Genomic DNA, 25,330 nt, shown 5'->3' with positions numbered 1-25,330 from the left:
ATAATACAAGGATTGAAATAATTTTATAATATGCAGAGGATAACGTGTGCTGAGAAATCAGAGAGAGGAGCTGAGGGAAGTCTCAGCGGGAGGAGGGTTTGATGGGGAATGGGGAAAAAAAGGGGGGGAAATAATGAATATGATGTTTTGCTATTATGTTGAAATTGTTAATATTTTTTTTTTAAAAAAAGGGGAAAAAGATTGTTTTCCATTAACACAGTCTTAGAGGTGTGTCTGTAAGTGACTGTGGAGGCCAATTCTAGATCCACGCATCCTTCCACAGTGGGGACATAGGTTTCCAGGCAGGAGTTGGTCATGGTGAGGGTTTGCCAAATGTGCCTTCCTCTTAGCTCATTTCTCCCTTTTGTCCTGAGTTTGTGTTTCTTTTTTTTTGTTGACTTCCTCTATACAAACATGGTGAAAATATGGCCCTTTCTTCCCACTCCCACTAGTCAATTGTCACCATTTTCTTTCCCCTATTCCAGTCCCAAGGGGAAGAGCTGCCATTTAGTAGTAGAGAATCTGCTTTGTACACACAAGGTCCCAGGTTCAATCCTCAACATCCTCTAGGTAGGGCTGGGACTGGGAGAGAGACTCCCTGTCTGAAATCCTGGAGAGAGACTGTCAGTGTGAATAATACTGAGCTGAATGGAACAATGGCTTGATTCATCTACTCCAACCCCCTGCAATGCTAAAGCATCCGAGACAGATGGCCATTCAACCTCTGCTTAAAAACCACCAAGGAAGGAGAGTCCATCACCTTCCGAGGGAGTCCTTTTCACTGTGGCTCTTAATGTCAGGAAGTTCCTCCTGATGTTTAGTCGGAATCACTCTGTTTTATGTCCCTAAGGCCTATCATAGCTACTCCTCATCATTTGATGGCCAGTACTAATGTGGTGGGGCGCGGGTGGCACTGTGGGTAAAACCTCAGTGCCTAGGGCTTGCCGATCGGGAAGGTAAATGGCGTTTCCGTGTGCTGCACTGGTGCTGGCTCGCCAGAGCAGCTTCGTCACGCTGGCCACGTGACCCGGAAGTGTCTGCGGACAGCGCCGGCTCACGGCCTCTAGAGCGAGATGAGCACGCAACCCTAGAGTCGGACACGACTGGCCCGTATGGGCAGGGGTACCTTTACCTTTACTAATGTGGTGGGTTCCTGTACACCACTCCGTCTTCTTGTGTATATATGCAGGGCTCCCATTGTCTCCAAGACCTTCAGATATTCCTTGTGCTCATCTTGTGGGCTGCCCACTGCAAGAGCTGGACGCTGGTCTAGAGCAGGGGTTGGCAACCTAAGGCCCCTGGGCCACAAGCGGCCCACAGGGGTCATTTAACCGGCCCACAAGCTGCCCCCGAGCTAAGCTGCCTGCTCAGTGAGTCCCCGCACGCTGCACTAAATCAGCACAGCGCGGTGCGGGGACTTGCTTCTGTGGCACCGAAAATTGCATCTGTGTATGCTCAGACGCCGAAAAACACATGTGCGCAGACACAGATGCCGGAAATCGCATCTGCACAGATGCAGATGCTGGAAATTGCGTGCACTCTTACACACGCGATCCGGCCCATGTAGGGGGTCTCCGCTGGAGTAAACTGGCCCAGGCGAGGTAAACCTTGCTGACCCCTGGTCTAGAGGCTTCACTGGCCTGATTCAGCAGATGCTGCTTACGTTTTTGGACAGCTCCCCCACCGGGCATTCTTGGCATGCATTTTAGCATATCCGGAATTCACACCAGCCTTCCGCTGCCTACGTGCGAACGATCCTCACGGATTATCTGGTCTCTGGCTTTTAACCGATTTCTAGCTGTTTCGAGTGTTCCATTCGCTTGGAGACTTGTGTGTGTAAAGCGAGGAATAAATGCTGATAAAGACCGCCATTCCTGAGCGGGAGCTCCGCTTGGAAGCGAGGGCCACCGATTTCAGTTGGAGACGAGGCATTTAACACCACCTCCTCGCCGCCCCGTCTCCAACTGCAGCAGCGGCCGGGGCAGACAAGGCGAGGCTCTAAAGCTGAACGATCCGGCGACTCCGCGGGCGCCCGCCTCCAGCGTCGCGCTTGGCAACCACCGTGCGGCTTAAGACGCGAGAGACGCCGCCCTTGGCTCATTGGCCGAGCCGCTCCCTTCGCCCGGAAAGCCCAGCCCCGCTTCTTCTGCCATCCCCCCTCCCGTCCCCGGCGCTCAGCCTATCCGCGGCCGGCCAGCCTCCGACGGCGGCGCAGTCACGTCCTTCTGCTCGGCAGGGAGGGTCTGTCTGCCTGCCTGCCTGCTGCCCGTGGCTCTCCCGCGATGCTGGCCTCGGCGCCTGCAAGATCCGCCCCGTTCCACGCCACCGCCGCCGCTGCCCCTCCCGCCGCTCACCAGAAGCCTTGCTGCGGCCACGGCAAAGACACGGTAAGGCGGACCAGCCAGATCGGCCCCTACTGGCGGCGCCGGGGCTGCTTGCCAGCCTCTCTCCGGGCCGCCGCAGGGATCGGGAGGGAAGGCGAGCCGGGGCAGGCGGCCTTGGCGCGGCTACTGCTCCCCTGCCCGCCGCAGCCGGAGAGAGGGATGCTGGGGGAAGGAGAAGGCTTTGCGCCACTGCAGGCCTGGGGAGGTGGCCGTCGCCAGGATGGCGAGGAGAAATCGCCTTGCCCTCCAGCGCGACCCCTGGCGCCTTGCCCTTTCTATTTCAAGGCCGCGGAGGCTGCCTGATCGGCGCGCCGCCGCAGGCCCCGGAAAGCCCTGGACGAGGCCGCCTCGCTTCGCCGCCGCGGGCGCCAGAAACCCTCTCGCGGCCTCCCTCGTGCGCATCTGCTTCCCATCAAACCTCTTTCCGCCTCTCCATCCTTCCCTCCCAGAGGTGCCCGGCTGGCCCTTGGACACCTCTTCCTCCAAGCCAGCGCCATCTGTGTGCCAGCCCATCCCCGCCGGGGGCTCCTGGAAGACGGGGACGAGGGGGGTCTGCCGCTCCCCTTCTCCCCGCGCTCAGCAGCACCGAGCTGTAGGTGACCTCTGTGCGCGAAGCGTGCTTCGCGCCGACTCCATGTGCTCTTCTTCCTCGCTGGAAAGGCCTCCAGCTGAATGCTCCTTGCGCTCCTGGATAGCACATACCCAAGTAGTAGCGATGCCAGATGGTGTGACCCCGGGGGAGGCCACAGACACGGTAACGTGGGCTTGGCAAGGTCTAGATGCAGCGCACAGGTAGCAGTGTCGTCGCCTTTTCTGGCTACCTGTTAGTGGATGCTGCTTCCCTCCAGTTTCCTCTTTTCAGGTTCTTCCCCTTGACCTCTAAATGCCCCTAATGCCCTTGCGTGTTCTTATATCTGCTGGATGAAGGCAAAAGTTCAATGGGCAGAGAACATGGAGTCATGAGGTTTTGCCCCAAAGGGATGGGTGTATTTGAATGTCTTCAAATGGATGTAGATAATTCTAAAGGAATGTCATTTTAAAAATAAATAGCAAGGGTTTTTCAATATTCAAGAGCATGGCTACATCAAATTCCACTGTCTGCAATGGGAAATACCTTCATTCTCAGATTGATTTTGAGGTGTTTTAAAAGGGCTATCTGAATGTGACCTGTTTTTGCAGCTGATTTTTGCAGCCATTATGGCTGGATGCAGATTGTATTTGTTGCCCTAGGCAGAATCCTAGTGCCATTCATAAGGCCAATATAGTAGATAGAATTGTACAGTATAGATATACATATATCTAGCAAATAGACAGTCAATTATACGTGGGATATTTCTAACTTTCCATGTATACTGTCACAATCCTTTTTGTTTGTAATCGAATTAAACACAATATTAACTACTAGCACAAATTCAAAGGCATTGACAACCAAATGTATGGGGATAAAACATAAATGTGTGTTTTGAAAATGTGCTTTGGTATTGAGCAAAACTGACACATGACATCCAATTCTAAACATGCTTTTAAAAGTACATGTGAGACTAATGTTTCTTTCACACTTCAGTATGGAATTGTGATTTTTTTTTTACATTACATGCTAAATTTCATTCACACCAGTGGCTACAGTGTTCATTGGACAGTGTTGCTACTCCCTCATCCTTTCTGCACATGTGTGCTTCTGTTCCAACTTGATTCCCCTGTGAAAATGGCAGGAAAAATCTGTATGCTAATTACCACCTCTGATTTCATCATTTTACTCCTTTTTTGTTTTTTGTTTAGTGGGGTTGCAAACAGATTCTTTGTCAAAAGCAATGCAGAGAGATAGCATCCACTTTCAGATACATATGAGACATATGTCCACAGGTTCCTGATTTGGCAGGTGATACATGTGCAGAAGTCAGGTGTCCTCAGCTGGTTCAGGCTGACTGACTGGAAATCCAAGGGATTGAAGGCTACTGCATGAAAGAAGCATGTACACTATCATATGTAAATATTCTGGCTTCCAGTACAGGTGTTGTTTTCCATACAAGTGTCCAAGGAGCAACACAGACTCATGTAGCCATTCACATATTACATTTAGCAGATACTGATCTCAGTGGGAAGTTACACTGAGGCTATTGTTTTTCAGTTGCTCCATTTGCATATGCCTCTGCTCTTTTAGCAAGGCATATACTAGTGATGTGCTTTCCTTTTAATATAATTATTTCAATAGAACTGTTCATGTGTGGGCAACATTGGTGAAATCAATGCCCTGTTAAAAGGCTTCCCAGCAGTTTTCATAAAGTCTGTAGCAGAAACAGAGCAACACATTTAAAAAGACACCTAGAGGCAAAGTAAGAACAAAATCCAATTCTTAAAACACAAAAGAAGAAGGTGTTTTCCTTCCAAACCTGAGCTTCTTGCAGAAATGATACACTTGGGCGCATCTGTCATTCCTGTTCTCCTCCCGTATCTTCGTCCAGCTAGGGGGTGGAGTCAGATCTGAGTGCTCACAATGCTGCATTCAGATCTTGATAATGAGTATATGAAAGGTACATCAAGATTGCGGGATGGAGATCACTAGAGAGAAGGCAAAGAAAATCCTCAAATGCACAACATAAAAGCACAGAGCCAGAGAACTGTGCACTCACTGTCCTTTTACCACACAAGGAAAGCAGGAGCTGAGTGCAAACTGTTTCTCACCAAGGAACATTAGATGCAAAAGGCGAGGATTGGTAGAAGTCAGATACTGACTGAGGGTAGCAAAGATGAGATAGACATGACCTAGGTGACAGTGGAGATAAGATAAAGCTAGCGCTGTTAGGAATGGGTTGTGTGTTTATATGTTTATATGGGAGGGATAGTGGCTTGATATATAAAGAAGAAATTTGGTCCATTTTGTTTGTTGTTTATTGAAATGTTTTAAAAAGATACAATGAAAGAACCCCCCTCCCCGATTCCCAGCTATGCAGTTAGTGATAATGGACAGATAGCATTAAATCTGCAATGTCCCATTTTTCTCCCTGCCCCATGCCTTTCATGTCATTGATGTGTCAAGTTCTGTGACTTAAATAAGGCACAATTTACAGTTACTACATATATTGATTTGACTATTCTGGTAATCAATTTTTTACAGTGGAAAAAAAGATTAAGAGAGAGAGAGATAAAACAAATCAGTGTTGGTGGTGCAGCGGGAGCAAAATCCGTCTTTTCAGTCTGCAAAAGATTCCAATAAATTATGTGGGATATTTTGAAATGTATATTCCACCCTTCTTTTAATATAATGTATTATTGCTTGTGAGCTGCAAGATCTAAGAGGTCTTTCATCAGGAGACTTGGCCACTTTCCACTTCTGCAGTCTTGATACGTTTGGCTCTGACTTCTGTGGTGGCCACATCTCTGTGCTTTAGACATTCTCTATGTAAAAGGTATGGATTCCAGCCTATAATAGTTGGTAGAAATTCCTCTGAAATAGGAAATATTTACAGGTGACTGAACAGAACCTCATACAGTGTGAACAATTGCTTGGGCACCACTGGAGTATGTGGACCAAGTTAGCTGATGTAGGATTTCTTCCTCAGTGGGTTATGTATCTAGTTTGAGTCACTAAAATGGCTGGTAGCCATCATAGCTATGCTCTGCCCCAGTGGCTGGAGGCAGTAATGCTTTTAAAAACCAGTTGCCTGGAGCCACAGGAGGGGAGAGTGTATTTGTGCTTGAATCCTGCTTGTTGGTTTCCCATAAGCATGTGGTTTGCCACTGAGAGAACAGAATGCAAGACTAGATGACCCTTGGCCTGACCAAACAGGCTCTGATGTTCTTATGTAAAAACATTATCAGCAAATGAGTAGCAAGGCCTTTTCCTACCACTTCTGTGTGGTCAAGTCCCATGCAAAATGTCACTTCAGTCAGTATGACTGTGAAGTCTGCATGTGGGTTAGAGCTGGAATTTTATGGAGGTTTGACTGTGGAGCAGGAAGTCAGAACAAATATTAGTCTCTTGAATCACCTTTGTATTTAGTAATATGAATGTGTAAATCTTACTGAGGCTGATATCATTCATGTTCTGTGGGCTGAAGGGCTTAGGTTTGATTGCTTTCTGCACCTGTCCACACAGTAAGTCAGGGAGAATAAGGTAGGATTCAAAGTATGTAAAAATTCTTTGCTTACAGTAGCTTTGTGGCAAGGCGTGCTACCAGTGTTTGAAATTGGCCATGCGCCAGCCACATTTCCCAGCTGGCTTTTGACCACTTGCAACCAAGTTGTAGTTGTTCTAGGGGTTGCTCGTGCGTAAGCCACCACTCCTGGCTAGGTTGCCTGGTTGAACCCTTTCTGTCTGGACAGCCTTTCACCTGTGGCTGTCTCAATCGCTGGCAGAATCCGTCAGTGGGCGTTTCTTGAAGTTCTTCCAGCAAAGAAGTTCTTTGACGCCAAGTCTCCTCCTACTCTCCCTGCGCGGAAGTCTTCTGCGCAGGTAGGGTGTGGGCAGCGGAGTACCCGTGCTCTCCCCGCTGGTCTCCGGCAAGGAGTCCTGGAGCCTCCTCTCCGATTCCCCCATCTGCCCCCCTTCTCCACTGGTGTTACGCTGATTTCCTTCCCCAGCAGATGGGCTGCCTCTCTGCCTGCTGGGACCCTCTCCTGCATCCCTCTGGAGCCTTCCCTCTGCCTCTGGCTCCGATGGCAGTTCCCTGACACAAGTGAAGATGAACTGTTTTCACACACTAATACCCCATCCTGTAGAATTCTATCAGTTATATTTTATCTGCACAATTGGAATGAATTTCTGGAATAAAATTGCTTTTTCTGTGCAGCCTGAGCAGCCGCAGTCACCATTAAGAAAAAAAAGGTTGGAATGGGCCTCTTATATGTGACTGTCCCTGGATCAAGTCAGTTTTCTTATTTAAGTTCTCAAAGCTCTTAACCTTGCTCAAGGTTGACATCTGAACTAGCCAGATGTTTCACTGAGACTCAATCACAGTCAGTCCATCATTTGAAAAATAAGACTTTAGAGCTGTCTTACCCCAAAATAGGAACTAGACATTCCGTTTTGGCGACGGCAATCTGGGTTTAAGGAGCCATTTGGCACCTAGCTTATACAGTGGTACCTCGGGTTAAGTACCAGTACTTAATTCGTTCCGGAGGTCTGTTCTTAACCTGAAGCTGTTCTTAACCTGAAGCACCACTTTAGCTAATGGGGCGTCCTGCTGCCGTGGCACCACTGGAGCACGATTTCTGTTCTCATCCTGAAGCAAAGTTCTTAACCCGAGGTAATATTTCTGGGTTAGCGGAGTCTGTAACCTGAAGAGTATGTAACCTGAAGCGTATATAATCCAAGGTACCACTGTATATCTGAGTTTCTAACACTGTGTGCTACATCTTGTTTGGGGGGGGTTACTTCTAACCAGCAGCTAGGAGGTGATGAAATGCAGCAAGGAAAGCTGAATTACTTGGAGAAAAGCACAATATTATGTGATTAAGACCAAACCTGAAAACTTCTTTGTACCAAGCTCCTCCTATTGGGATGGATTGCCTTAGTACCAAACACTGTCAAGATCAGCCCTGACATTCTGTAGCTGCTGGTACCTTAGGATTCTGCCACAGTCTCTAGACTCTGTGAAAATGATACATTACTTGTTACTCTTTAACTTTTTTGATGGGGGTCTAAAGTCCATTCCTCATACCTGGCTGGGGTGTGTGGTGGCGGCAAGCGATCTGGGGCTCAGGTAGCAGTGAGGGGGTCAGCAAACTTTTTCAGCCGGGGGCCGGTCCGCTGTCCCTCAGACCTTGTGGGGGGATGGGCCATATTTTGAAAAAAATAATAATGAACAAATTCCTATGCCCCACAAATATCCCAGAGATGCATTTTTAATAAAAGGACATATTCTACTCATGTAAAAACATGCTGATTCCTGGACTGCCCGCAGGCCGGATTTAGAAGGTGATTGGGCCTGATCTGGCCCCTGGACCTTCGTTTGCCTACCCATGCTGTAGCTGGTACAGAAGCAGGATCCACAGCTTCTGTACCAGCTGCAGAAGAGGCACTAAGCGCAAGAGAGATGGATCAGGAGCAGAAAGTGGCATGAAGATGGGTGCCAAGACAAAGGTTGACCAAAGCTGGAACTAAGACTTCCTAATGTACATTGGTTTTCACAGTGGAGACTGAGAAGTGTATTCTTATCTATTTCATAAAATTCATATGCCGCCCGGTTGTGAAACAAGACCTCAAAGCTGCTTATGAAAGATAAAACAGTTAAATCAAGAGAAATTTGCAACTATACTTTAAAATATACAAAAGTTAAAAAACTAAAATAGGTTAAAATGATCTTAACTTTCTAAGCTTCGTCTCAATAGGCAGGGAGTTCCAATGGGCAGGTGCTGCCACACTGAGTGAATGAGTTCTTACAAATGCAGAAGAGGCATTATGTGGCACTCTAGTGCTGCTACTGCATCTCTCTCCCCACTTAGTCAGAGGCAATATGCCTTCAGATGGGAATCACAAGTTGGGAGAATGCTGTTCCACTCAGGGCCTGATTCTGGGCTTCCAGTGGGCATCTGGTTGTGCACTGTGAGAACAGGATGCTGGACTTGGTGGGCTTTTGGCCTGATCCTGCAGGGCTTTTCTTGTGCCCTTAAAATAAGAGATGAAAAGTTTTTTGCTTTTTTTTAAGACAGCAAATCATTCCTTTTGGTTTAAAAAATGAATCGTCCCATGGCCAAGGGTCCAGAACAATTTCAACTTGTCTTCCCTTTGTGGCTATGAAGACTTGTATTTATTTTTAGAGAAAGTTCTTATGCCGTTTTGTTGGTGCTGACCTTTTCTTATGCCAAAGTGTTGGTGCTGACCTTTAAAGCCCTAAACGGCCTCAGCCCAGCATACCTGAAGGAGCGTCTCCACCTTCATCATTCTGCCCGGACACTGAGCTCCAGCTCTGAGGGCCTTCTGGTGGTTCCCTCGCTGTGAGAAGTGAGGCTACAGAGAACCAGGTAGAGGGCCTTCTCAGTAGTGGTGCCCACCCTGTGGAATGCCCTCCCATCAGATATCAAGGAAATAAACAACTACCTGACTTTTAGAAGATGTCTGAAGGCATCCCTGTTTATGGAAGTTTTTAATGTTTTATGGTATTTTTAATATTTTGTTGGAAGCTGCTCAGAGTGGCTGGGGAAACCCAGCCAGATGGGCGAGGTGTAAATATTATTATTATTATTATTATTATTATTATTATTATTATTATTATATCTTCAGTGCCAGGGATATACAAGAACAAACGTACTTTTCTTTTAGAGGGAGGCTTCTTAACCTGAGTATGAAGGAACTCCAACCTATTCCTGCCAGTTGGTGTTTCCTAAAACAATTAGCTTCTAAAGCTTGCTACCTGACTTTGCTTCCACAACTTTTTTTAAAAATGTAATAATCCTATAAATTGCAGAATCATGAGGTGGGACAACAGATGCCAGAGTTTAGTGTTGCTAAGTCAGGAGCGCTTAACACTGACTTGCATTTTGTCCCTGCTATTTCAGTCTTGGTGATATCCTTGAACAGGGATTGAGTCATGTGATAGCTTTATCATCTTCAAGGCTGGGATCAGACACTGACATGCAGTTTCACTTATGACCCACTCAGAGTTCACATTCTTAGATCCCAGGACTGATATATAGGGGCATTTACAGGCTGCCCTGTTAAGACCCCGCAGCCCCACTCATTAAGCTCATTGAACTTTCAACTTGTGGAGGCTGGCGGTTGTCTTTGAGCTACCGCAGACCTAAAACGACTGATCAACTCTTGCACAGAGGAAGCAAGTAACTTTTCCTCCCCTTGATGATTCATATCTTAATCGGGGTTAACCACAGAAAAAACACTGTGATATTGTCTGTTTCAGACACCTGATCCCCTGTGAAGTTAATAGTTGCTTAGAACTCAATTCTCATTAGATACAGTATTATCTTTTAATATTCCTTAATTTCAGTAATTGCATAAGATGGGATTTAGACACCTCCCACTGTTTCATAGGCATAGTTTAGACTGCTGCATTAAGCCGGCATGTCATGATCGATTCATCACACAGCCATCGCTGACGTTTCCCGTGCTGTGGTGGCTTTCTTGAAAAACCCTGGAGCTGATCCTGGTGACGTGGCTTCAGTGCTACCTGCTGGAGTTTTAGAATGGATTTGTAGCCAGTTGAAATAGAAGTTGTCCTGACTGATAGTTGTCACACCTGAGCACCACAAAAACATCATTAAGGATGTAAAGGAGCTGTTCCAGGTATTGTTTCCTCCAGCTCACACTAGTATAGCAGTGGACAAGTACAGCACTGGAGAAGGAGGCCTATGAAGACAAGCTTTTCTGAGAGGAATTTTCTGGTTTGGTAGCAGAGACAGTGCTTGCCGCATGGAAAGATGCATGCAGATCTAGTCACTCCAGATACCTGTAGAATCTTGAGAGGTCCCTTCTCTGACCTAGTGCTCACATTCAGGTCAACTGCTTTTGAGACCTGTTAACATTTCATGGCTCCCTTTTAGCCTTTCACAGTGATACATATTGAGTATACCAGGGGTCAGCAAACTTACTGCGCCTTGGGCTGGTGTCTCCAGCGCTGATCGCATGGCGGGCCGGAGGGTGGGGGAGCGCGTGCCCATACGCGTGCGCACACGCTATTTCTGGCGCACTTCTGGGTCGGAGGAGCACCGGAAATAGCTTGTGCGCATGTTCACGGGCCTCCTCTGACCTGGATGTGCGCCAGAAATAACGCTTGCACATGCACACAAGCTATTTCCGGTGCTCCTCAGACCTGGAAGTGGGCAGCTGTGCAGCGCAGCGCTGGTAACAACAGCGGGCAGTAGGGGTTGCCGCGGGCCGGATAAACGAGTCCCACGGGCCTTACTTTGGGGAGCTCTGGAGTATATGCAGTGGCGGAGGAAGGGCGGGTGCGGGCTGCCCCGGGTGTCATCAGTGAGGGGATGTGACAAAATGACAAAAATGTGAGTTTAAAAAAAATGGGGCTCACGAAACTTTTTAGTTCAGTCAACAAACGTAATGAAATGTGACTGGCACTGGGTGCCACACCGTGTGGGCCGGCACTTATTGCGGGGCCTGCAGCATGCCCAAGCCATGCATCTCTCCTGGGAGTGACATGGTGGCTTGGGCATGCTGCAGGCTCTGCGCTGCATGAAACAGCAGTTTGGGGCTTGTGTCTGTCCCTCAGCTGCCCTACAACTGAAGGGGAGGAGGCGGAGAGGCTCCACATAGCACCCCCCTGTCCCTATGGGCGGCTTGCCCTGCCCCCGGCTGCAGGATATGTGTACCTGAGCGGCTAGTTATGCTGCTGAGAATATGATTCTTGGCCTTCGGGTCTTCCATTTTGATAAAGATCTGATTAGTCGAGGAGCATCCATTTTAAGCTTACTGAGTTGGGTGGCAGGCTTGGAGCACCCTGGAGACGGTCACAGAATAGTTAAGTTAGTATCACCTGGGGTTTGTATCTCTCAATCAGTGTACCCTCAAGAATGTTGACTATGTCACTAGGCCAGAAAGATTCTTTGTAGCTTGTTTTCTCGGTTTGCTTGATGTAAGCAGTTCAATTTGAGCCAGAAGAGAGACTCTTGAGACTCTTGACTTATCTAAGAGTAGTATCCAACTCTGGCATGCAACAGCTTGTTGCACTTAGCGCTTCAGGCTGTGAATAACTGCTAAAGTACCTATCTGACATATGTGCTCTGGCAATTCTCTTGTAAAAGCAAATTGCTTCTGGTCTGGAGCCAAAATAAGCAACAACTTAGTGGTGCTTGCTCCAAAATGGTTTAGGGACACACACCATTTGGTGTTCAGCATATCCTTACTTTGTGTTCCCTTTTTTAGCTGAATTATGGTAAATCATTCTGTCTGTGAAATATGAAATAGATCCTCAATGCCTGTTGCTTACTGGCAAAATAAATTATTTTGTATAAAGCTTCTAACCTATGGTGTGCAGCTAGTAGTATTTAAGAAATGAGGGTGGAATCTTCAGTTTCTACAATAAACAATCCTGCAACGTGTGTAATGAATCAGATAAGCCACAAGGCACTGTTGCATATTCATCTGGGTGAAGAGTAAAAGATTTAAGGGCTCATGAGTTGGGCCTGTCTTGGTTATTGCAAGGCAAGTCTACTTATGTGTAACATACTGACCTTGCAGGAGAAGAGCAAAGATGCTATAAAATGTCATTTCATTGAGCTCAATTATAAGATTTGTTAACCTCATGTGGCTATAGACTTGATTGATATGAAATGGATCTCTATGGTTCCTGTTCTTAAAGAATGATTGTTTTTAGAATAACTTTTATGTATTGACATTTAACAAGGTGCTGGATCCAGATCCTAATATTGCATAGCTTTGATGGCTTTGTTTGATTTCGTCATCTGTTTCTGATGGATGGTTTGGGCTTCAAGGCTAGCTGGAAAAGAGAATAAAATGCTTAAATGATACTACCTCCTTCCTTTGTGGAAAGATTTAGAAGAAGGGAAAACATAAATAGTGAGCTCTATATGGGGGCATGGGCTGGGGAGGAGGAGAGAAGATGTTGTTAACTCAGCAGATTCAGAGTGACATGTTTCACATGCACCTAGCAGCCCAGATCATTGTGATCTGTTCATGTTGTTCAGGATCAAGAGGTAAATTAAAGCCCCAGAATTTTTCTTCTTGTCGAAATTTTCCTCAATATATGTTTTTAGGTGATTCAGCATTACAAATAAAGGTCACGGCAAACTCAGCTCTGTTCTAGATTGTGGGGTTTGTTTTTATAGTGACCAGTGAGAGGGCATCTCGGTGATGTAACATGAAAAAGGCTTTAATTGGTCCACTTTCTGGTTAATTGGTGGCTGGACCTCTGGAATGACAAAAGCACTGTGGTGTTTGGATTCTCCACAAAACCATAACTCAAGTGTCTTTTCTCTTTTTTTGGCAGAAAATGGCTGTTCCCCCTGCTTATGCTGACCTAGGAAAATCTGCTCGAGACATCTTCACCAAGGGATATGGTAAATATTGCCACAAGGAAATGGGTGGTGTTTCACTAGTTATCTGGGTTGTTGATTTCTAGGATTTCACACAACTATAATTGCAGTTTCTGGCCAGTTGTGTGTGTTATAGATCACAGTCAATATGCATAGATCAAACTGTGCCCTAAGAATAGGTCTTTCTCAGTATGCACTAGCTTCCGGGCATCATTTAGCACACTTAGTAAACCTTGTGACTAAAGATGCACTGGACTTCTCTGTCCGTATGTATTTATGAGTATAGCTCATGTCTTTCAAGGTGTAAACTGCAGCAGAGGGATGCAAAGAATAGTTCTCGGATGTAGCTCCCACTTTGTAAAAGCCCATCTAAGCCCATCTAGCTGTATATCTGGAGGCAGCGTTGGCAATTGTGTATTTTTAAATTGTTTTTCAGTGGCAGAGACAAGGGGAGACATGTCCCTTTTTTGACCAGACTGAATTAACATTATAACCAGCTGCTGTCTGCTTGAATAATCAGTCTTGTCACTTTATTCTGCAACCTGTGGAAGGGAATAAATTTGGGCCAAGTCCCAGCTACCTTTGAATTTGTGTACTAAAGATGGTGTTGTGCATTTGGGCCTTTACTTTGGAGTATTTATTTCAGCAATTTGCCTTCTGATCCTTTGAAGAAAACTGTTTGTGTTCTGTTAAATATATCATGGAATCATGGATCTCATCATGTGTTTCCCCATTATTCATTATATTCCAGTATTGCCTCACAACACAAATAAAAACAGATACAACTGAAAACACACCAATCAATAGAAATATATAAAAATGCTGCTCAGTTTACTTCTTGCAAGAGCAGCAAAAGTTTATTATGTTTATGCTGATTGTCCTGTAGCTAGATAATATATTATGTGAATATAATCATATCCCAACTTTCTGCAAGCTGCAGAAATTAGTGTAGCTTCTTAAATGCTTTTCTTCCTGCACATAAGACTTCCATTTTATGAAAGTTCAATCAGAATCTCTGCTTGCCTCTGCCCCAGATCGTTACTGACATCATTCTGGCTTATTTATATTTTCTTAGGATTTGGCTTAATAAAGTTGGATTTGAAAACAAAATCTGAAAATGGACTGGTGAGTAGAGAAAGACCAAACATGATTTTTTCATGTCATTTTAATTGACACTTCCAATAAAGCTACCAGTCTACTTGGACAGGGGCTTGTATATTTTTCTAATTCTGTAAGGTGACTTTGTGAAAAACAATTTTTCACCCTGCATTTTGTCCTTAGGAATTTACAAGCTCAGGTTCAGCAAATACAGAAACAACCAAAGTTTCTGGAAGTTTGGAAACCAAGTACAGGTGGACAGAATATGGCTTGACATTCACAGAGAAGTGGAACACAGACAACACACTAGGCACAGAGATAACTTTAGAAGATCAGGTGAGTGTTACATTGAAAGATGGCAGTTTTTCAACTCTTTAAGCAGTCATCCTTTTAAACTATAAATGCAATTGGTGAATTTCTTTTTCTGTTCAGCTTGCACATGGACTGAAGCTGACCTTTGACTCCTCATTCTCTCCTAACACTGGGTAAGGAGTGGGTACATTCATACAGTAGAATAACCTTTTTGTTGCTGTTAGTTGCCTGCTTAATTTGCTTTATCTTTCCAATCTGGGCTGCATTAGTGATTATCCTTTGTGTCCGATCATCTCTCCCCTTTTCATGAAGGTCTTTTCTTTTTGCAAACTTAAGTGTGGTGCTATTTAAAATAGTTATTCACTTGAGCCAGTTGTCATAACTGCCGCTAATTTTGGCCTAAGATTCACATGTGGGTCTTATAAATGCAAAATACATCTTCCAACAGCCTGCAGTGCAAGGTCTGTTTAGTGCTACTTAACAGTGTCTCACTCTTTACCACTAAGTTGTGCTGTTTGGGACGCCTCTTCTTCCCCTGCCCCAGCTGGACTTCTGGTCTCCCTTCTTGCAGGCTGTAACGCTAGATGCCTTTGGTTGGATGAAAGGTTTCGATGCTGTGGTTGTTTCCTGCATGTTATGTGGGCCAGGAGGATTAAGCAGCTGGGGGATTATACGTACTTAATATTTCTGTGTGTGCGTCTTCATTTTTATCATCCTTTCTAAATGCTCCTGATGTCAGAATGTTGCACAGCTAAAAGTAGTGCATTGCATTTCTAGTAATCAGGGCTGCATTCATTATGTATGGTGTCCCTTTCCTGAGTTGTGGATGTTCAGTCTCAGAATGATTACTGAGTATCTGCTCCATAGCCTCCAGATTTGGCTTTGCAGCATCATTACAAACTCAGGTTTTACTAGCAGTGCTTACCTGGATGGGAATAAAAAAATGTAAAATGACAGAGCACCTTTGCTAAAAGCACCAGGGGTTAATGTGGCATCCACCTTAGCACTGATACAAAGCTCTAAATCAGAGATCTACTAAAATTATTAAATTAAATAGATCCTTTTAATTATTGGTGTGATTTTAAAATGTCCATTTGGGAATTAGCCATTTTAAGACCTAATTTAGACATGGTGTTAAATGCACCTCTTGGTTGTTGCATATTTTATTGTTTCAAATTGGGGGGGGGGTGATTCGCTTTGGGGACTGCGGAATGTAGGAAAGGAGTGGTTTTACTCCTTCCTCCTCCACCACTGTGCTAAATAAAATTCCTCTCTGCAGAGCTGCTATTCACCCAAGACACAGGGAACATTGATTTTCATCAGAACCACAGTGGCAAAGAAAAGAATCGCCTCCCCACTCCGACATCACAGTCCTGATGAAAACTGGTCTCCCTGTACTTGCCATTAGCAATGAAAGGACAAAAGTTGCCACAGCATGTTGTGTGTTTAGTGTTGCATTAAGTGTGGCCCTTTGCAACCCAGTTTCAGAAATTGCATTTTCAAAACAGCTGTATTACTGATAGCAGAGTGAGGAGGGCTACATCTTAAAGGCAGGTAAGACACAGAGCCATAAATCCCCTTTCCAAGTGAGTGGGTATTGAGAGGAATGCGTGTGTGGACTGGACTCCAGCGACAGGTAATCCTTTCCACTAGGTGTCCTCCATTCTGTCTTGGGTGGATGCCTTCCTGCTGCCTCATTGGTGGCACAGCAGAAACCCACACCAAGAGAGTGATGAACCTCAGTCCTGTCATTCCCTTGGTGCAGGTGCCTGCAAACTTTGACTGACCTTCATAACCAATCAAAATGTCACCACCAGCCACACCTCTCCCCTGACCTGGTACCTTGGAGCACCTCTGAAGTTCAATATGAGGTCAAAGTGTCCGTAACAAGCCCTGGGGGCCCCCACTGCCCCCGGTATGAGACAAGCCTCTCCGGGCATTGTCCGGTGTTGCGCTCCCCCGGGATGGACATAAGTCTTCATCCCAGAGCACTCAGCGACACAGGTCGTATGATCCTGTGTATGCTATTAATCAGCAGAGTCTGCAGTGATGACTGGAAGCATGAATGTGAGCTTTCTTAGATTTATTTTGCAATATTTACAGGACAAATCATAATGGCGTCTGCTCTCTTCTTCAGCAGCAGACACACAGAGAAAAATACAGTGTAACAGCACGACATAGCAGAAGAGATAAGATGTAACTTCCATCCTCAGACTTTCCCAGCTCAGGAAAGTAAACACAGACATGTGACTTACCAGTCATATATCAGCAACAGAGGAGTGATTTGCTAACATAAAGGAGACCCCCCCCCCATCTTTCACATTGGGATGGGATAACCTGTCCCTGATTTCTGCAGAGGTGCTAAGGAAAGCTGTACAGAGGACCCTGGCTTCCTGCATGTTGGGATAACACCCCAGCATAGCCACTGGCCAGTGGGGAAAGATTCTGATCTCCTTTTATAACTGTGTCCCTTGATGGAGTTTGGGAGTTGAAAGAGAGGGTGTGTGACATGCCTGGCAAAGAAAGCCAGGAAGTTTTCCCTGTGGCTTCCAAGCAAGACCGCAGGGCGGATGGGAAGAGAAGAAAGCAGCTTTCCTGTGATGCTAGTTGGGACTGTTCATGACTGTCCCTTTCTCCATCAGTGCCACACAAGCATCCTTTGGGGAAGGAGTATAGTTCAGAGGTACAGCCTGTGCTTCACATGCAGAAGGACCCAGTTGAATGCCCAGCACCAACCTAATGGCCTAAGGCAGCAGTTCTCAACCTGTGGGTCCCCAGATGTTGTTGGACTACAACTCCCATCATCCCTGACCACTGGTAATGCTGGCTAGGAATGATGGGAGTTGTAGTCCAACAAAACATCTGGGGACCCACAGGTTGAGAAACACTGGCCTAAGGGTCTAAGTATAAGGCTGTTTCCTATGTTCCTTGCATGCACAGCAACTCCAGTTAGATCAGATAACAGGAAATGGGAAAGTGCTACCTGAGACTCTGATGAGCCATTGCCAGTCAGTCTAATCAGTTCTGGGTTAGATGGGCAAATATTCTAGCCTAATATTAGGCAGGTTCCTGCCCATATAAAGCTCCTTAAAAAACACACCACACTTTTCAGGAGTTACAATTGTCAGATACGCATGTCCTTTCAATTAATCCCAGGGAAAATGGAGGCAGGCCAGCATCCCTTGAATTAATTATGTGGTTAAGTGACACCATTTGTATAAATGAAGTAGTGAAAGTGTTGCTTGACAAGGACTGGTGTGCGTTACTGATAGCACCTGTGAACCTTGAACTGTGATCTCTCGAGGTGGCTCTGATGTTTGCCTCTTCTCCAAACTTGAAATGGAGGCGCCGATATGTGAAAGAGGGATATGTCTGCCGATTAATGTAGCAGTCACCCTCCTGGGGTGCATGTCATGTCGAACCATGAGCTGTTACACCTGGGGTTTCGGTCTTGGATCATCTCAGGGTTCCATTTGGCTTCAGTGTGAATATCCAGGTTAAAATAAGGCTGAAGGAATTGAGAGGAAATAATGTGGTTGATTAATAACAGGTAAAAAAGGAGGTCCTTAATTTAACCAGCGTGTGGAAAGGTGCCTGGTGATAAAGGCATTGCAAGTAAAATGTTTTGCAACCATCAGTTTTGAGTCAATATCTTCAGATAATGTTCCAAATAATTTTCCTAACCTACTGCATTGATCATTAGTCCCCTGTATTGAAATAGTGCAGTGCCTATTTCAACAGCTCTAAACAGGATTGATTGCTGGTTAGAATCATAGAATTGGGACCTCAAAACCATCTAGTTCAGCCCCCTGCTGATGTAATAAATTTGTTGCTGTAGTTTCCATGATAGGTGGCCATCCAGTTTTTGCTTTAAAATCTCTAATAATGGAGAGGCTGAAAAAATTGGCCTACTTGTTTCAGACACCAGGTGCATAATGAGGTAGCATCTTAAGATAGCTTATGCATAGAGACTATAGCCTGTCAAGCGGCTCAGCGTACAAAGAAAAAGGTTAATTTGTGTTGGCAGTCTCCATGCTGCCACTAAAGGTTTCTGGTGGTGGCACGAACATATGAGAAGCCTGCTGGATCACGTCAATGACTCATCTAGTTCAGCGTTCTGTTCTCAAAGTGGCCAACCAAAATGCCTCTGGAAAAACCACAAGCAGGATCTGAGCACAAGAGCACTTCCCTCCTGTAGTTTCCAGCAACTGATATTCAGAAACATTTCTGCCTCCAACTGTGGAGAATGCATGGGACTGGTACATAGCAGCGAGGGGGAAATAGCTTTAGAATGCATGATTTAAAATGAATAATATAAAGCACGGTTTTCCTTTTAGGAAGAAGAATGCTAAAGTCAAGTCTGGATACAAGCGGGAACATATCAACTTGGGCTGTGACATGGATTTTGACATCGCTGGTCCTTCAATACGTGGTGCCTTGGTCTTTGGCTATGAAGGTTGGCTGGCTGGTTACCAAATGACTTTTGAGACTGCTAAGTCCAGAATAACTCAGAGCAATTTTGCTGTTGGTTACAAGACTGACGAATTTCAGCTTCATACCAATGTGTAAGTACTGGCAAGACTGCATACTGGGAAAGTGTTGTAAGGAAAAAAAAATCCTGTCAAGTTGGTGAAAAGGAAGGTGGAACGGTTTCTTTATCAATAACTTGGATGCTTTAAACATCACTATGTGCTTTGGTAGGAGGAAGATTGTATTTTCACTTATCCAAATTTATATTTATTCAGATATATAGGACCTTCCAGATCATTTCTAAATCCAGATCTCCAAAACCCAGATGAAGGGTTTGGAGACCGGGGTTCAGAAATGATTTGGAATGGATGGCAGGCTTAAGTTCACACTAGTTTATTTAAGAAATAAAAAATGTGAAAGGATGTTGTTAATATATTTCGTTCATGTGTTTTTTTAAGCACCATATACAATTGATTGTAATTTAGACTGCCCTACATCCTGTAGGATCTCACAGCGGTACACAAATGATGAAAAGCTAAACAATATAAACATTAAAAAAGTAAAAGCGCAGCATCCAACCATTAGAACAATTCAGCAGCAAATCATAAACATAACCATGCCTAGGCTTGCACACTTCCCACAAATGACTGTATAATAAAATATGAAAAATGTTCTTACAGGAATGATGGCACAGAATTTGGAGGTTCCATTTATCAGAAGGTGAATAATAAGTTGGAAACTGCCGTCAATCTTGCTTGGACAGCTGGAAATAGCAACACCCGCTTTGGAATAGCTGCCAAATATCAAATTGACCCAGATGCATCTTTCTCTGTGAGTAACATGTGGGCACTCATTTTCATTGAGATTTATTCTGTTACAGAGGTTGACTGCTTAATTCTCCTGGAACTCCAAGACCATTTAACAGAAGCAGCTCAGCAGGTGGGGTGGAACAGCTATGCCAGCTTCCCAGCAGGTGGGTTTCTGTTGCTTCCCTCAAAGGGCAAGGTGGTGGGGAGGTTGGTGTAGTGCAAAAGCATCAGCAGAGCCAGTCCTGCACTTCTGCCAATGCACAGACCTTCCTGCTGCCCTCCCCTCCCCTCCTGGAGAGCAACAGCAACCCATCTGCTGGGTCACCTACCTCACCTGGTAATCACTGCTTCCTCTTGCTTCACGTATCAAGGGAAGCCCAGGCAAGGAAAGCAGCCCTGAGAGAAAAGAGACACTTGCACCTCAGCACCTCTCATAAATACAAATTCTTTTTTGTTTCCATTTGCTTTCCCTTTAATGTCACCTTTCTTAATTTATTTCCCCTAGTTATTCAGCTGTATTCAGATACATTGGGTGTTAACAACGTGGACTCGTTGATAAGAAACAAGGAAACAGCAATACAGCTTTGTAGATCTAGCGCTTTGCCTAGTTGCTCATAGTGAGTAACTATCACCACCACATGCCTTCTCACTGCTGCTGGGCAGAGATGTGTATGCAGCTGCCGCAGCTTCGCTCAGTGCTGTGCTATGGCAGCTGCACAGATGATCTGCTCATCGTTTCCTTTGACTCATGAAACTACTGGCTAAAGAATAGAAGGGAGAATGAGCCAAAAGGTTTAACAAACCTAGCTTATGTGTGTTTTGAACTGGCTGCTGCACCTGTGGCTGGCTCGTTCTCTCTTCCATCTGACGACTCGAGTTCTGAGGCGGATTTAGGGGAATGCGACTGGTTTGCCCGCACTGGGTGCCAAGCTGAGAGGGTGCCGCAACAATGACCTAGAATGGAAGGCAAGGGAGGCGCTGAATTTTGGTGTCACGCAGCCCAAAGTCTGCCACTGGGCAAGGAGGAGGAGAGGGTCTTCTCGGTGGTGGCGCCCGCCCTGTGGAACGCCCTCCCATTAGATGTCAAAAAAATAAACAACTACCTGGCGTTCAGAAGACATCTGAAGGCAGTCCTGTTTAGGAAAGTTTTTAATGACTGATTTTTAATGTATTTTTAATCTTTTGTTGGAAGCTGCCCAGAGTGGCTGGGGAAAGCCAGCTAGATGGGCAGGGTATAAATCATTAATAATAATAATAATAATAATAATAATTTGCAGGGCCAAAGGTTCCCCATGCCTGACATATAGGGTTGTGTCCAATGTTAGTTCTACTCTGAGTAGCCCCATTGAAATGAATAGACATGGCTAACTTAAGCCCATTAAATTCACTACTCCATGTAAGATTTAGTTGGGTACATCTCATTGCCCCACAATCACATTTGAGTCATAACATTTTTTTATTTTTATTTTAAATCTCTGCACCTGAAAAAAATCAACATTTTCCTTCCTGGGGATTTTTTTCCTTCCTGGGGATGTTTTATCGGGTTTTTAATATTCTGTTGGAAACCACCCAGAGTGGCTGGGGAAACCCAGCCAGATGGGCGGGATATAAATAAAATCATCATCATTAGCCCCACATGTAGCCTCTGAAGCACTGATGCTTTAAAACACTGGTCTTTAATATGGTGGCTGTGGCTCTATCCTGCTCGTTCCGCTTGTGAACAGGTGCCTGACAAGGCCCCACTGGGGAGGGCAACAGGGACGGGCAGTAGAGGCACAGGGGCAGGGTGAAAAGCAGGATCCAATAGGCAATCAGAGCTGTGGTAGAAGTTGATGAGCACTTTCATTAATTATTTCCTTGGTTGGAATAATGCATAACACACCTGCAGTAGCAATTATGGAGAGTGGAAAGCGAGGGCTCTCCTGTTCAAGGCTAGCCTTTCGTATTTTGGCTGCAGTATAGAGGCTGGCTGGCAACTGGATGACTTGCAGAGAGCTTTTAAAATGATTCCTGGCAGCAAAACATCATGCTTAGCCTTATGTTCAAATTTATAAATGGGTGGGGTGGGGTGCGGTATAAGTTTCCATTTGCTTTCCTTTTACACTGGCAGCAAGCCAACATCCTAAGTTCATTCTACTTGTGCCATTTGAGCTGCAAGCCATAATATTGTACTGATCACCTGGAGAAAACTTCTGTTCAGCAAAAGTAAAGAGTTTGTTAGGAAATGCATGAGTAGTCTTTTGCACATTTAGCTGATAGGGATGGGCGGGGCGGGGGGGACCTATTGAACTCAACAAGATCTGCATTTTCAAATAAACATCCACATGCTTACCGAATTCCCAATTTCCTTCCCCTGAGCAAATAAACTGTCACTTCTGTTTTCCACAATTCTTTTTATGATCTGCAACAAGAACTTTGAAAGATATCTTCACTTTTGTTTTTCAGGCTAAAGTGAATAATTCCAGTCTGATTGGTTTAGGATATACTCAGACTCTGAAGCCAGGTACGCATGGAATAGAATTGTATTCGATTCTGCTGACCTTTTCTGTCCAAAAGGTTATGGTAGAAAATGACATGTGTGATTTTGTTGTATGCTTGTGCTGTGTGGAAAGCCCAATTATTCTTCAACCCTAGTAATCAATTCTTTCAGGCTTTATTTTTATCTAAATTTCAATTCTTGTGAAGGCGACTGAATGCTACTCCATCTGGTTTTTATATTTTTTCCTGTACTTCCTCAGATACATTGCCACTACAGTGCCAAAAACATTAAATCTAAATTGACAGAAAAAGCTGACCAGTCTATGTAAGAATTATGGATAATTGATCATGCTTTATTGTAGTCATTTGCTTGGATCAAATCTAAAATACTAAAAGAGGGTGAGTCAAAGGACAGTGTTGCTAATGCTGATATCACAAGGAATGGCGAGCAGATAGCTTAGTGAGGTGTTTTGGTAGTTGTATGGAAGTTATAGAACCACTGTCCTATATCAGGAAGGTGTTAATTAACCCTTGATATCCATTGTATGTCTAGTTCTCATACATCTTTCAGATAGGCTTCCCATATGACCAGAATTTCCCAGACATAGCCAGAACACGGCAGTCGGAAACTGTGTCTGGGCAGAAATCGCTGTCAGATTGTATGCATTGCCCTTATGTTCCTAAGTATGAATGCTCATATCTTCTCTCTCCCTGTTTTGCTATGCAGGTATTAAATTGACATTGTCAGCTTTGTTGGATGGGAAGAATGTCAACGCAGGAGGCCACAAACTAGGTCTAGGACTGGAATTTGAAGCATGAAAGAAGGAATTGTACCACCGTTATTTCTGGTGATTAATTCTGAAATACTATACAGCATAGCTACCTTCCGAATTTAGTGTACTTTTCAATGTTTTATGTCTGGGATGCAATTATTGCCATGTGTCAGTCATGTTGAACCTGGTTAAAGAAGGCTAAGCTTCAAAGTGTGTGTTTTCAGAGAAAGCCGGTGATGATTTTTTTCCCTCCAGTTCCAGGCCTTTGGGGGAATATTGCTTATTAGAACGCCATACTTACCAGCTATTAATATGAAGGTCTGATTCTTGTCTTGAACCTTTTTCTTAAGATAATGGTTCCTGAAATGGTTGAAACATTTGGAATTCATGCTATGAGAATGCCAATCCATCCAAGTGCTCGGAAAGCTCCTCTTCCTGTCACTTGAATTAGCAGGCTTTCATTCTGTGATGGAGTGTTCAAATTTGTCTGATAAGGGGCTGCTCAGGCAGATGCATCACACACGTTTAAGTCTTACTTAGTTCTCCCTCCTACACCTTCAGCTCTCTTCCTACACCAACAGCTTGTCCTTGGAGTGCTTTAGAGTGTTCACTTCGTATAACTTTGGCGTGTAGAAAGTTTGATGTGACTCAGCCAACACCACTTAAAAATCACACCCCGTGTTGTGGTTCTTTCCCTTGCACTCATTCTGGAAAAGCTTGTACGTCAGAGCCATAAGCAGGGAAGTCTTTTGTAACTGTAATCACCTAGTGACATTGCATTAAACAAGATGGACTTTGTTTCTATCACTTCTTCTCTCTCTTTTTAGCAGTTTAATGGTTACATCTTCAGTCTTCCATCTTTTTTTGTGTGGCATTAGACCCCAAAATGCTGTACTGGACACCACTTAAAATGAAACAAACAAGCAAACCCAACTTGAATAAAACATTGAAACTTCATCTCTAATTGTGTCTGTTTTCCTAAATGGTTTAGCATCCCCATCTGTGTTCTTACAAAACGCAATGGCTGCATTTCTCTTGACAACTTATAGGTGTTTTCCCCCCATCTGTTGTAAGACAGAACAAACAGATGAGTCAGTATCCCAGTAAAGTCCTCAGTATGAAAGCTTTTGGTTATTATAGAAACAAATGAGACCCCCCCAATGTTGCAGTCACTTTCTAACAGGTATGCTAACTAGTCATATTCTCCTCTAGGACACTTCATGACTCCCCACTGTTTCCATGGTTTCTTTTCCAGTTTGACCCTCAACATTTCATGGGATAATCCACCCTCATTTGGATTCAGGTTTTTTTTGGGGGGTGTGTGTGTGTGTGTGTGTGTGTGTGTGTATTTTTTTCCTTGTTAAGTTGTTTAAAAGAATTCTGCGAACCTTGGGATTCCCCAAATCATGCCAATATCTCCCCCAGTGTACATGGAGTTAATATACACAAAATATGTAGGTCTGTGTCTTGAGGAACCTTTGGTATGGGGTAGGCATTGTGGAAGATGGAGGAATGGAAGGAACGAGAGCCTGGATGACACAAGAGATGCATATTAGACTTTCTACTGTGTATTGCACATCTGTTTGAGAGATCTACCCTTTCCCCTGCAGTATGATTATAGTTGCTTTCATCACAAGCAATGCACATGATGGAAAAAAAGTACATTCCTTGGAGTTTGTTTATAGCCTTATCAGCAAATGAATAACCTTGACAGATGTCTGTCATTGGTTCTTGAGCCTATGGTTTATTACAGTGTTCCTGTTCTTTTCAGTGTTTTGCATTTGCCAATCTGATTAACACGTTCTCTCTGTCCAAATCTTGGCTGAGCCAGAGCTTGGCATTTTTAGCTCAATAGGCTAAAGTTTGACAGCAGAGAGAAATTCACATTCAATATACCTGCTATGTGCTGAGTGCAAACTGGTAAAGCCATCTAAGCATCAACATCAACCAAGCTGATGTGCTGAGAAGCATAAGCACTAACCAACCACAGATGAGCAGCAAGCCCCACCCCTACTGAAGACCCTAGTCTGAATTGTGTGTGTGT

The 25,330-nt window shown here is 44.7% G+C and overlaps 1 protein-coding gene across 1 annotated transcript; it reads left to right on the top strand.

Annotated features, from left to right (window-relative positions):
• The first annotated feature begins 2,198 nt into the window (after positions 1-2,198).
• VDAC1 (voltage dependent anion channel 1) lies at positions 2,199-24,243 on the top strand. The gene is made up of 9 exons (XM_081894432.1): positions 2,199-2,387; positions 13,301-13,370; positions 14,422-14,471; positions 14,628-14,780; positions 14,877-14,929; positions 19,094-19,321; positions 19,907-20,057; positions 22,481-22,538; positions 23,241-24,243. Exons 1-9 carry the CDS (start codon positions 2,283-2,285, stop codon positions 23,330-23,332), a joined length of 960 nt encoding a protein of 319 aa, XP_081750558.1. The 5' UTR covers positions 2,199-2,282; the 3' UTR covers positions 23,333-24,243.
• The last annotated feature ends 1,087 nt before the right edge of the window (positions 24,244-25,330 follow it).

The sequence above is a fragment of the Podarcis melisellensis genome, assembly GCF_964234715.1.
Source record: "Podarcis melisellensis genome assembly, chromosome: 2".
Taxonomy (NCBI): Eukaryota; Metazoa; Chordata; class Lepidosauria; order Squamata; family Lacertidae; genus Podarcis; species Podarcis melisellensis.
The sequence above is the reverse complement of the archived record's forward strand: the minus strand, read 5'-3'. Positions and strand labels throughout refer to the sequence as shown.

Excerpts from the sequence above, each read along its gene's own strand:
- VDAC1 (XM_081894432.1), top strand. The coding sequence starts at position 2,283 with ATGCTGGCCTCGGCGCCTGCAAGATCCGCCCCGTTCCACGCCACCGCC. Across the intron at positions 14,472-14,627 it reads CAAAATCTGAAAATGGACTG|GAATTTACAAGCTCAGGTTC; the intron begins GTGAGTAGAGAA and ends TTTTGTCCTTAG. Across the intron at positions 20,058-22,480 it reads ACCCAGATGCATCTTTCTCT|GCTAAAGTGAATAATTCCAG; the intron begins GTGAGTAACATG and ends TTTGTTTTTCAG.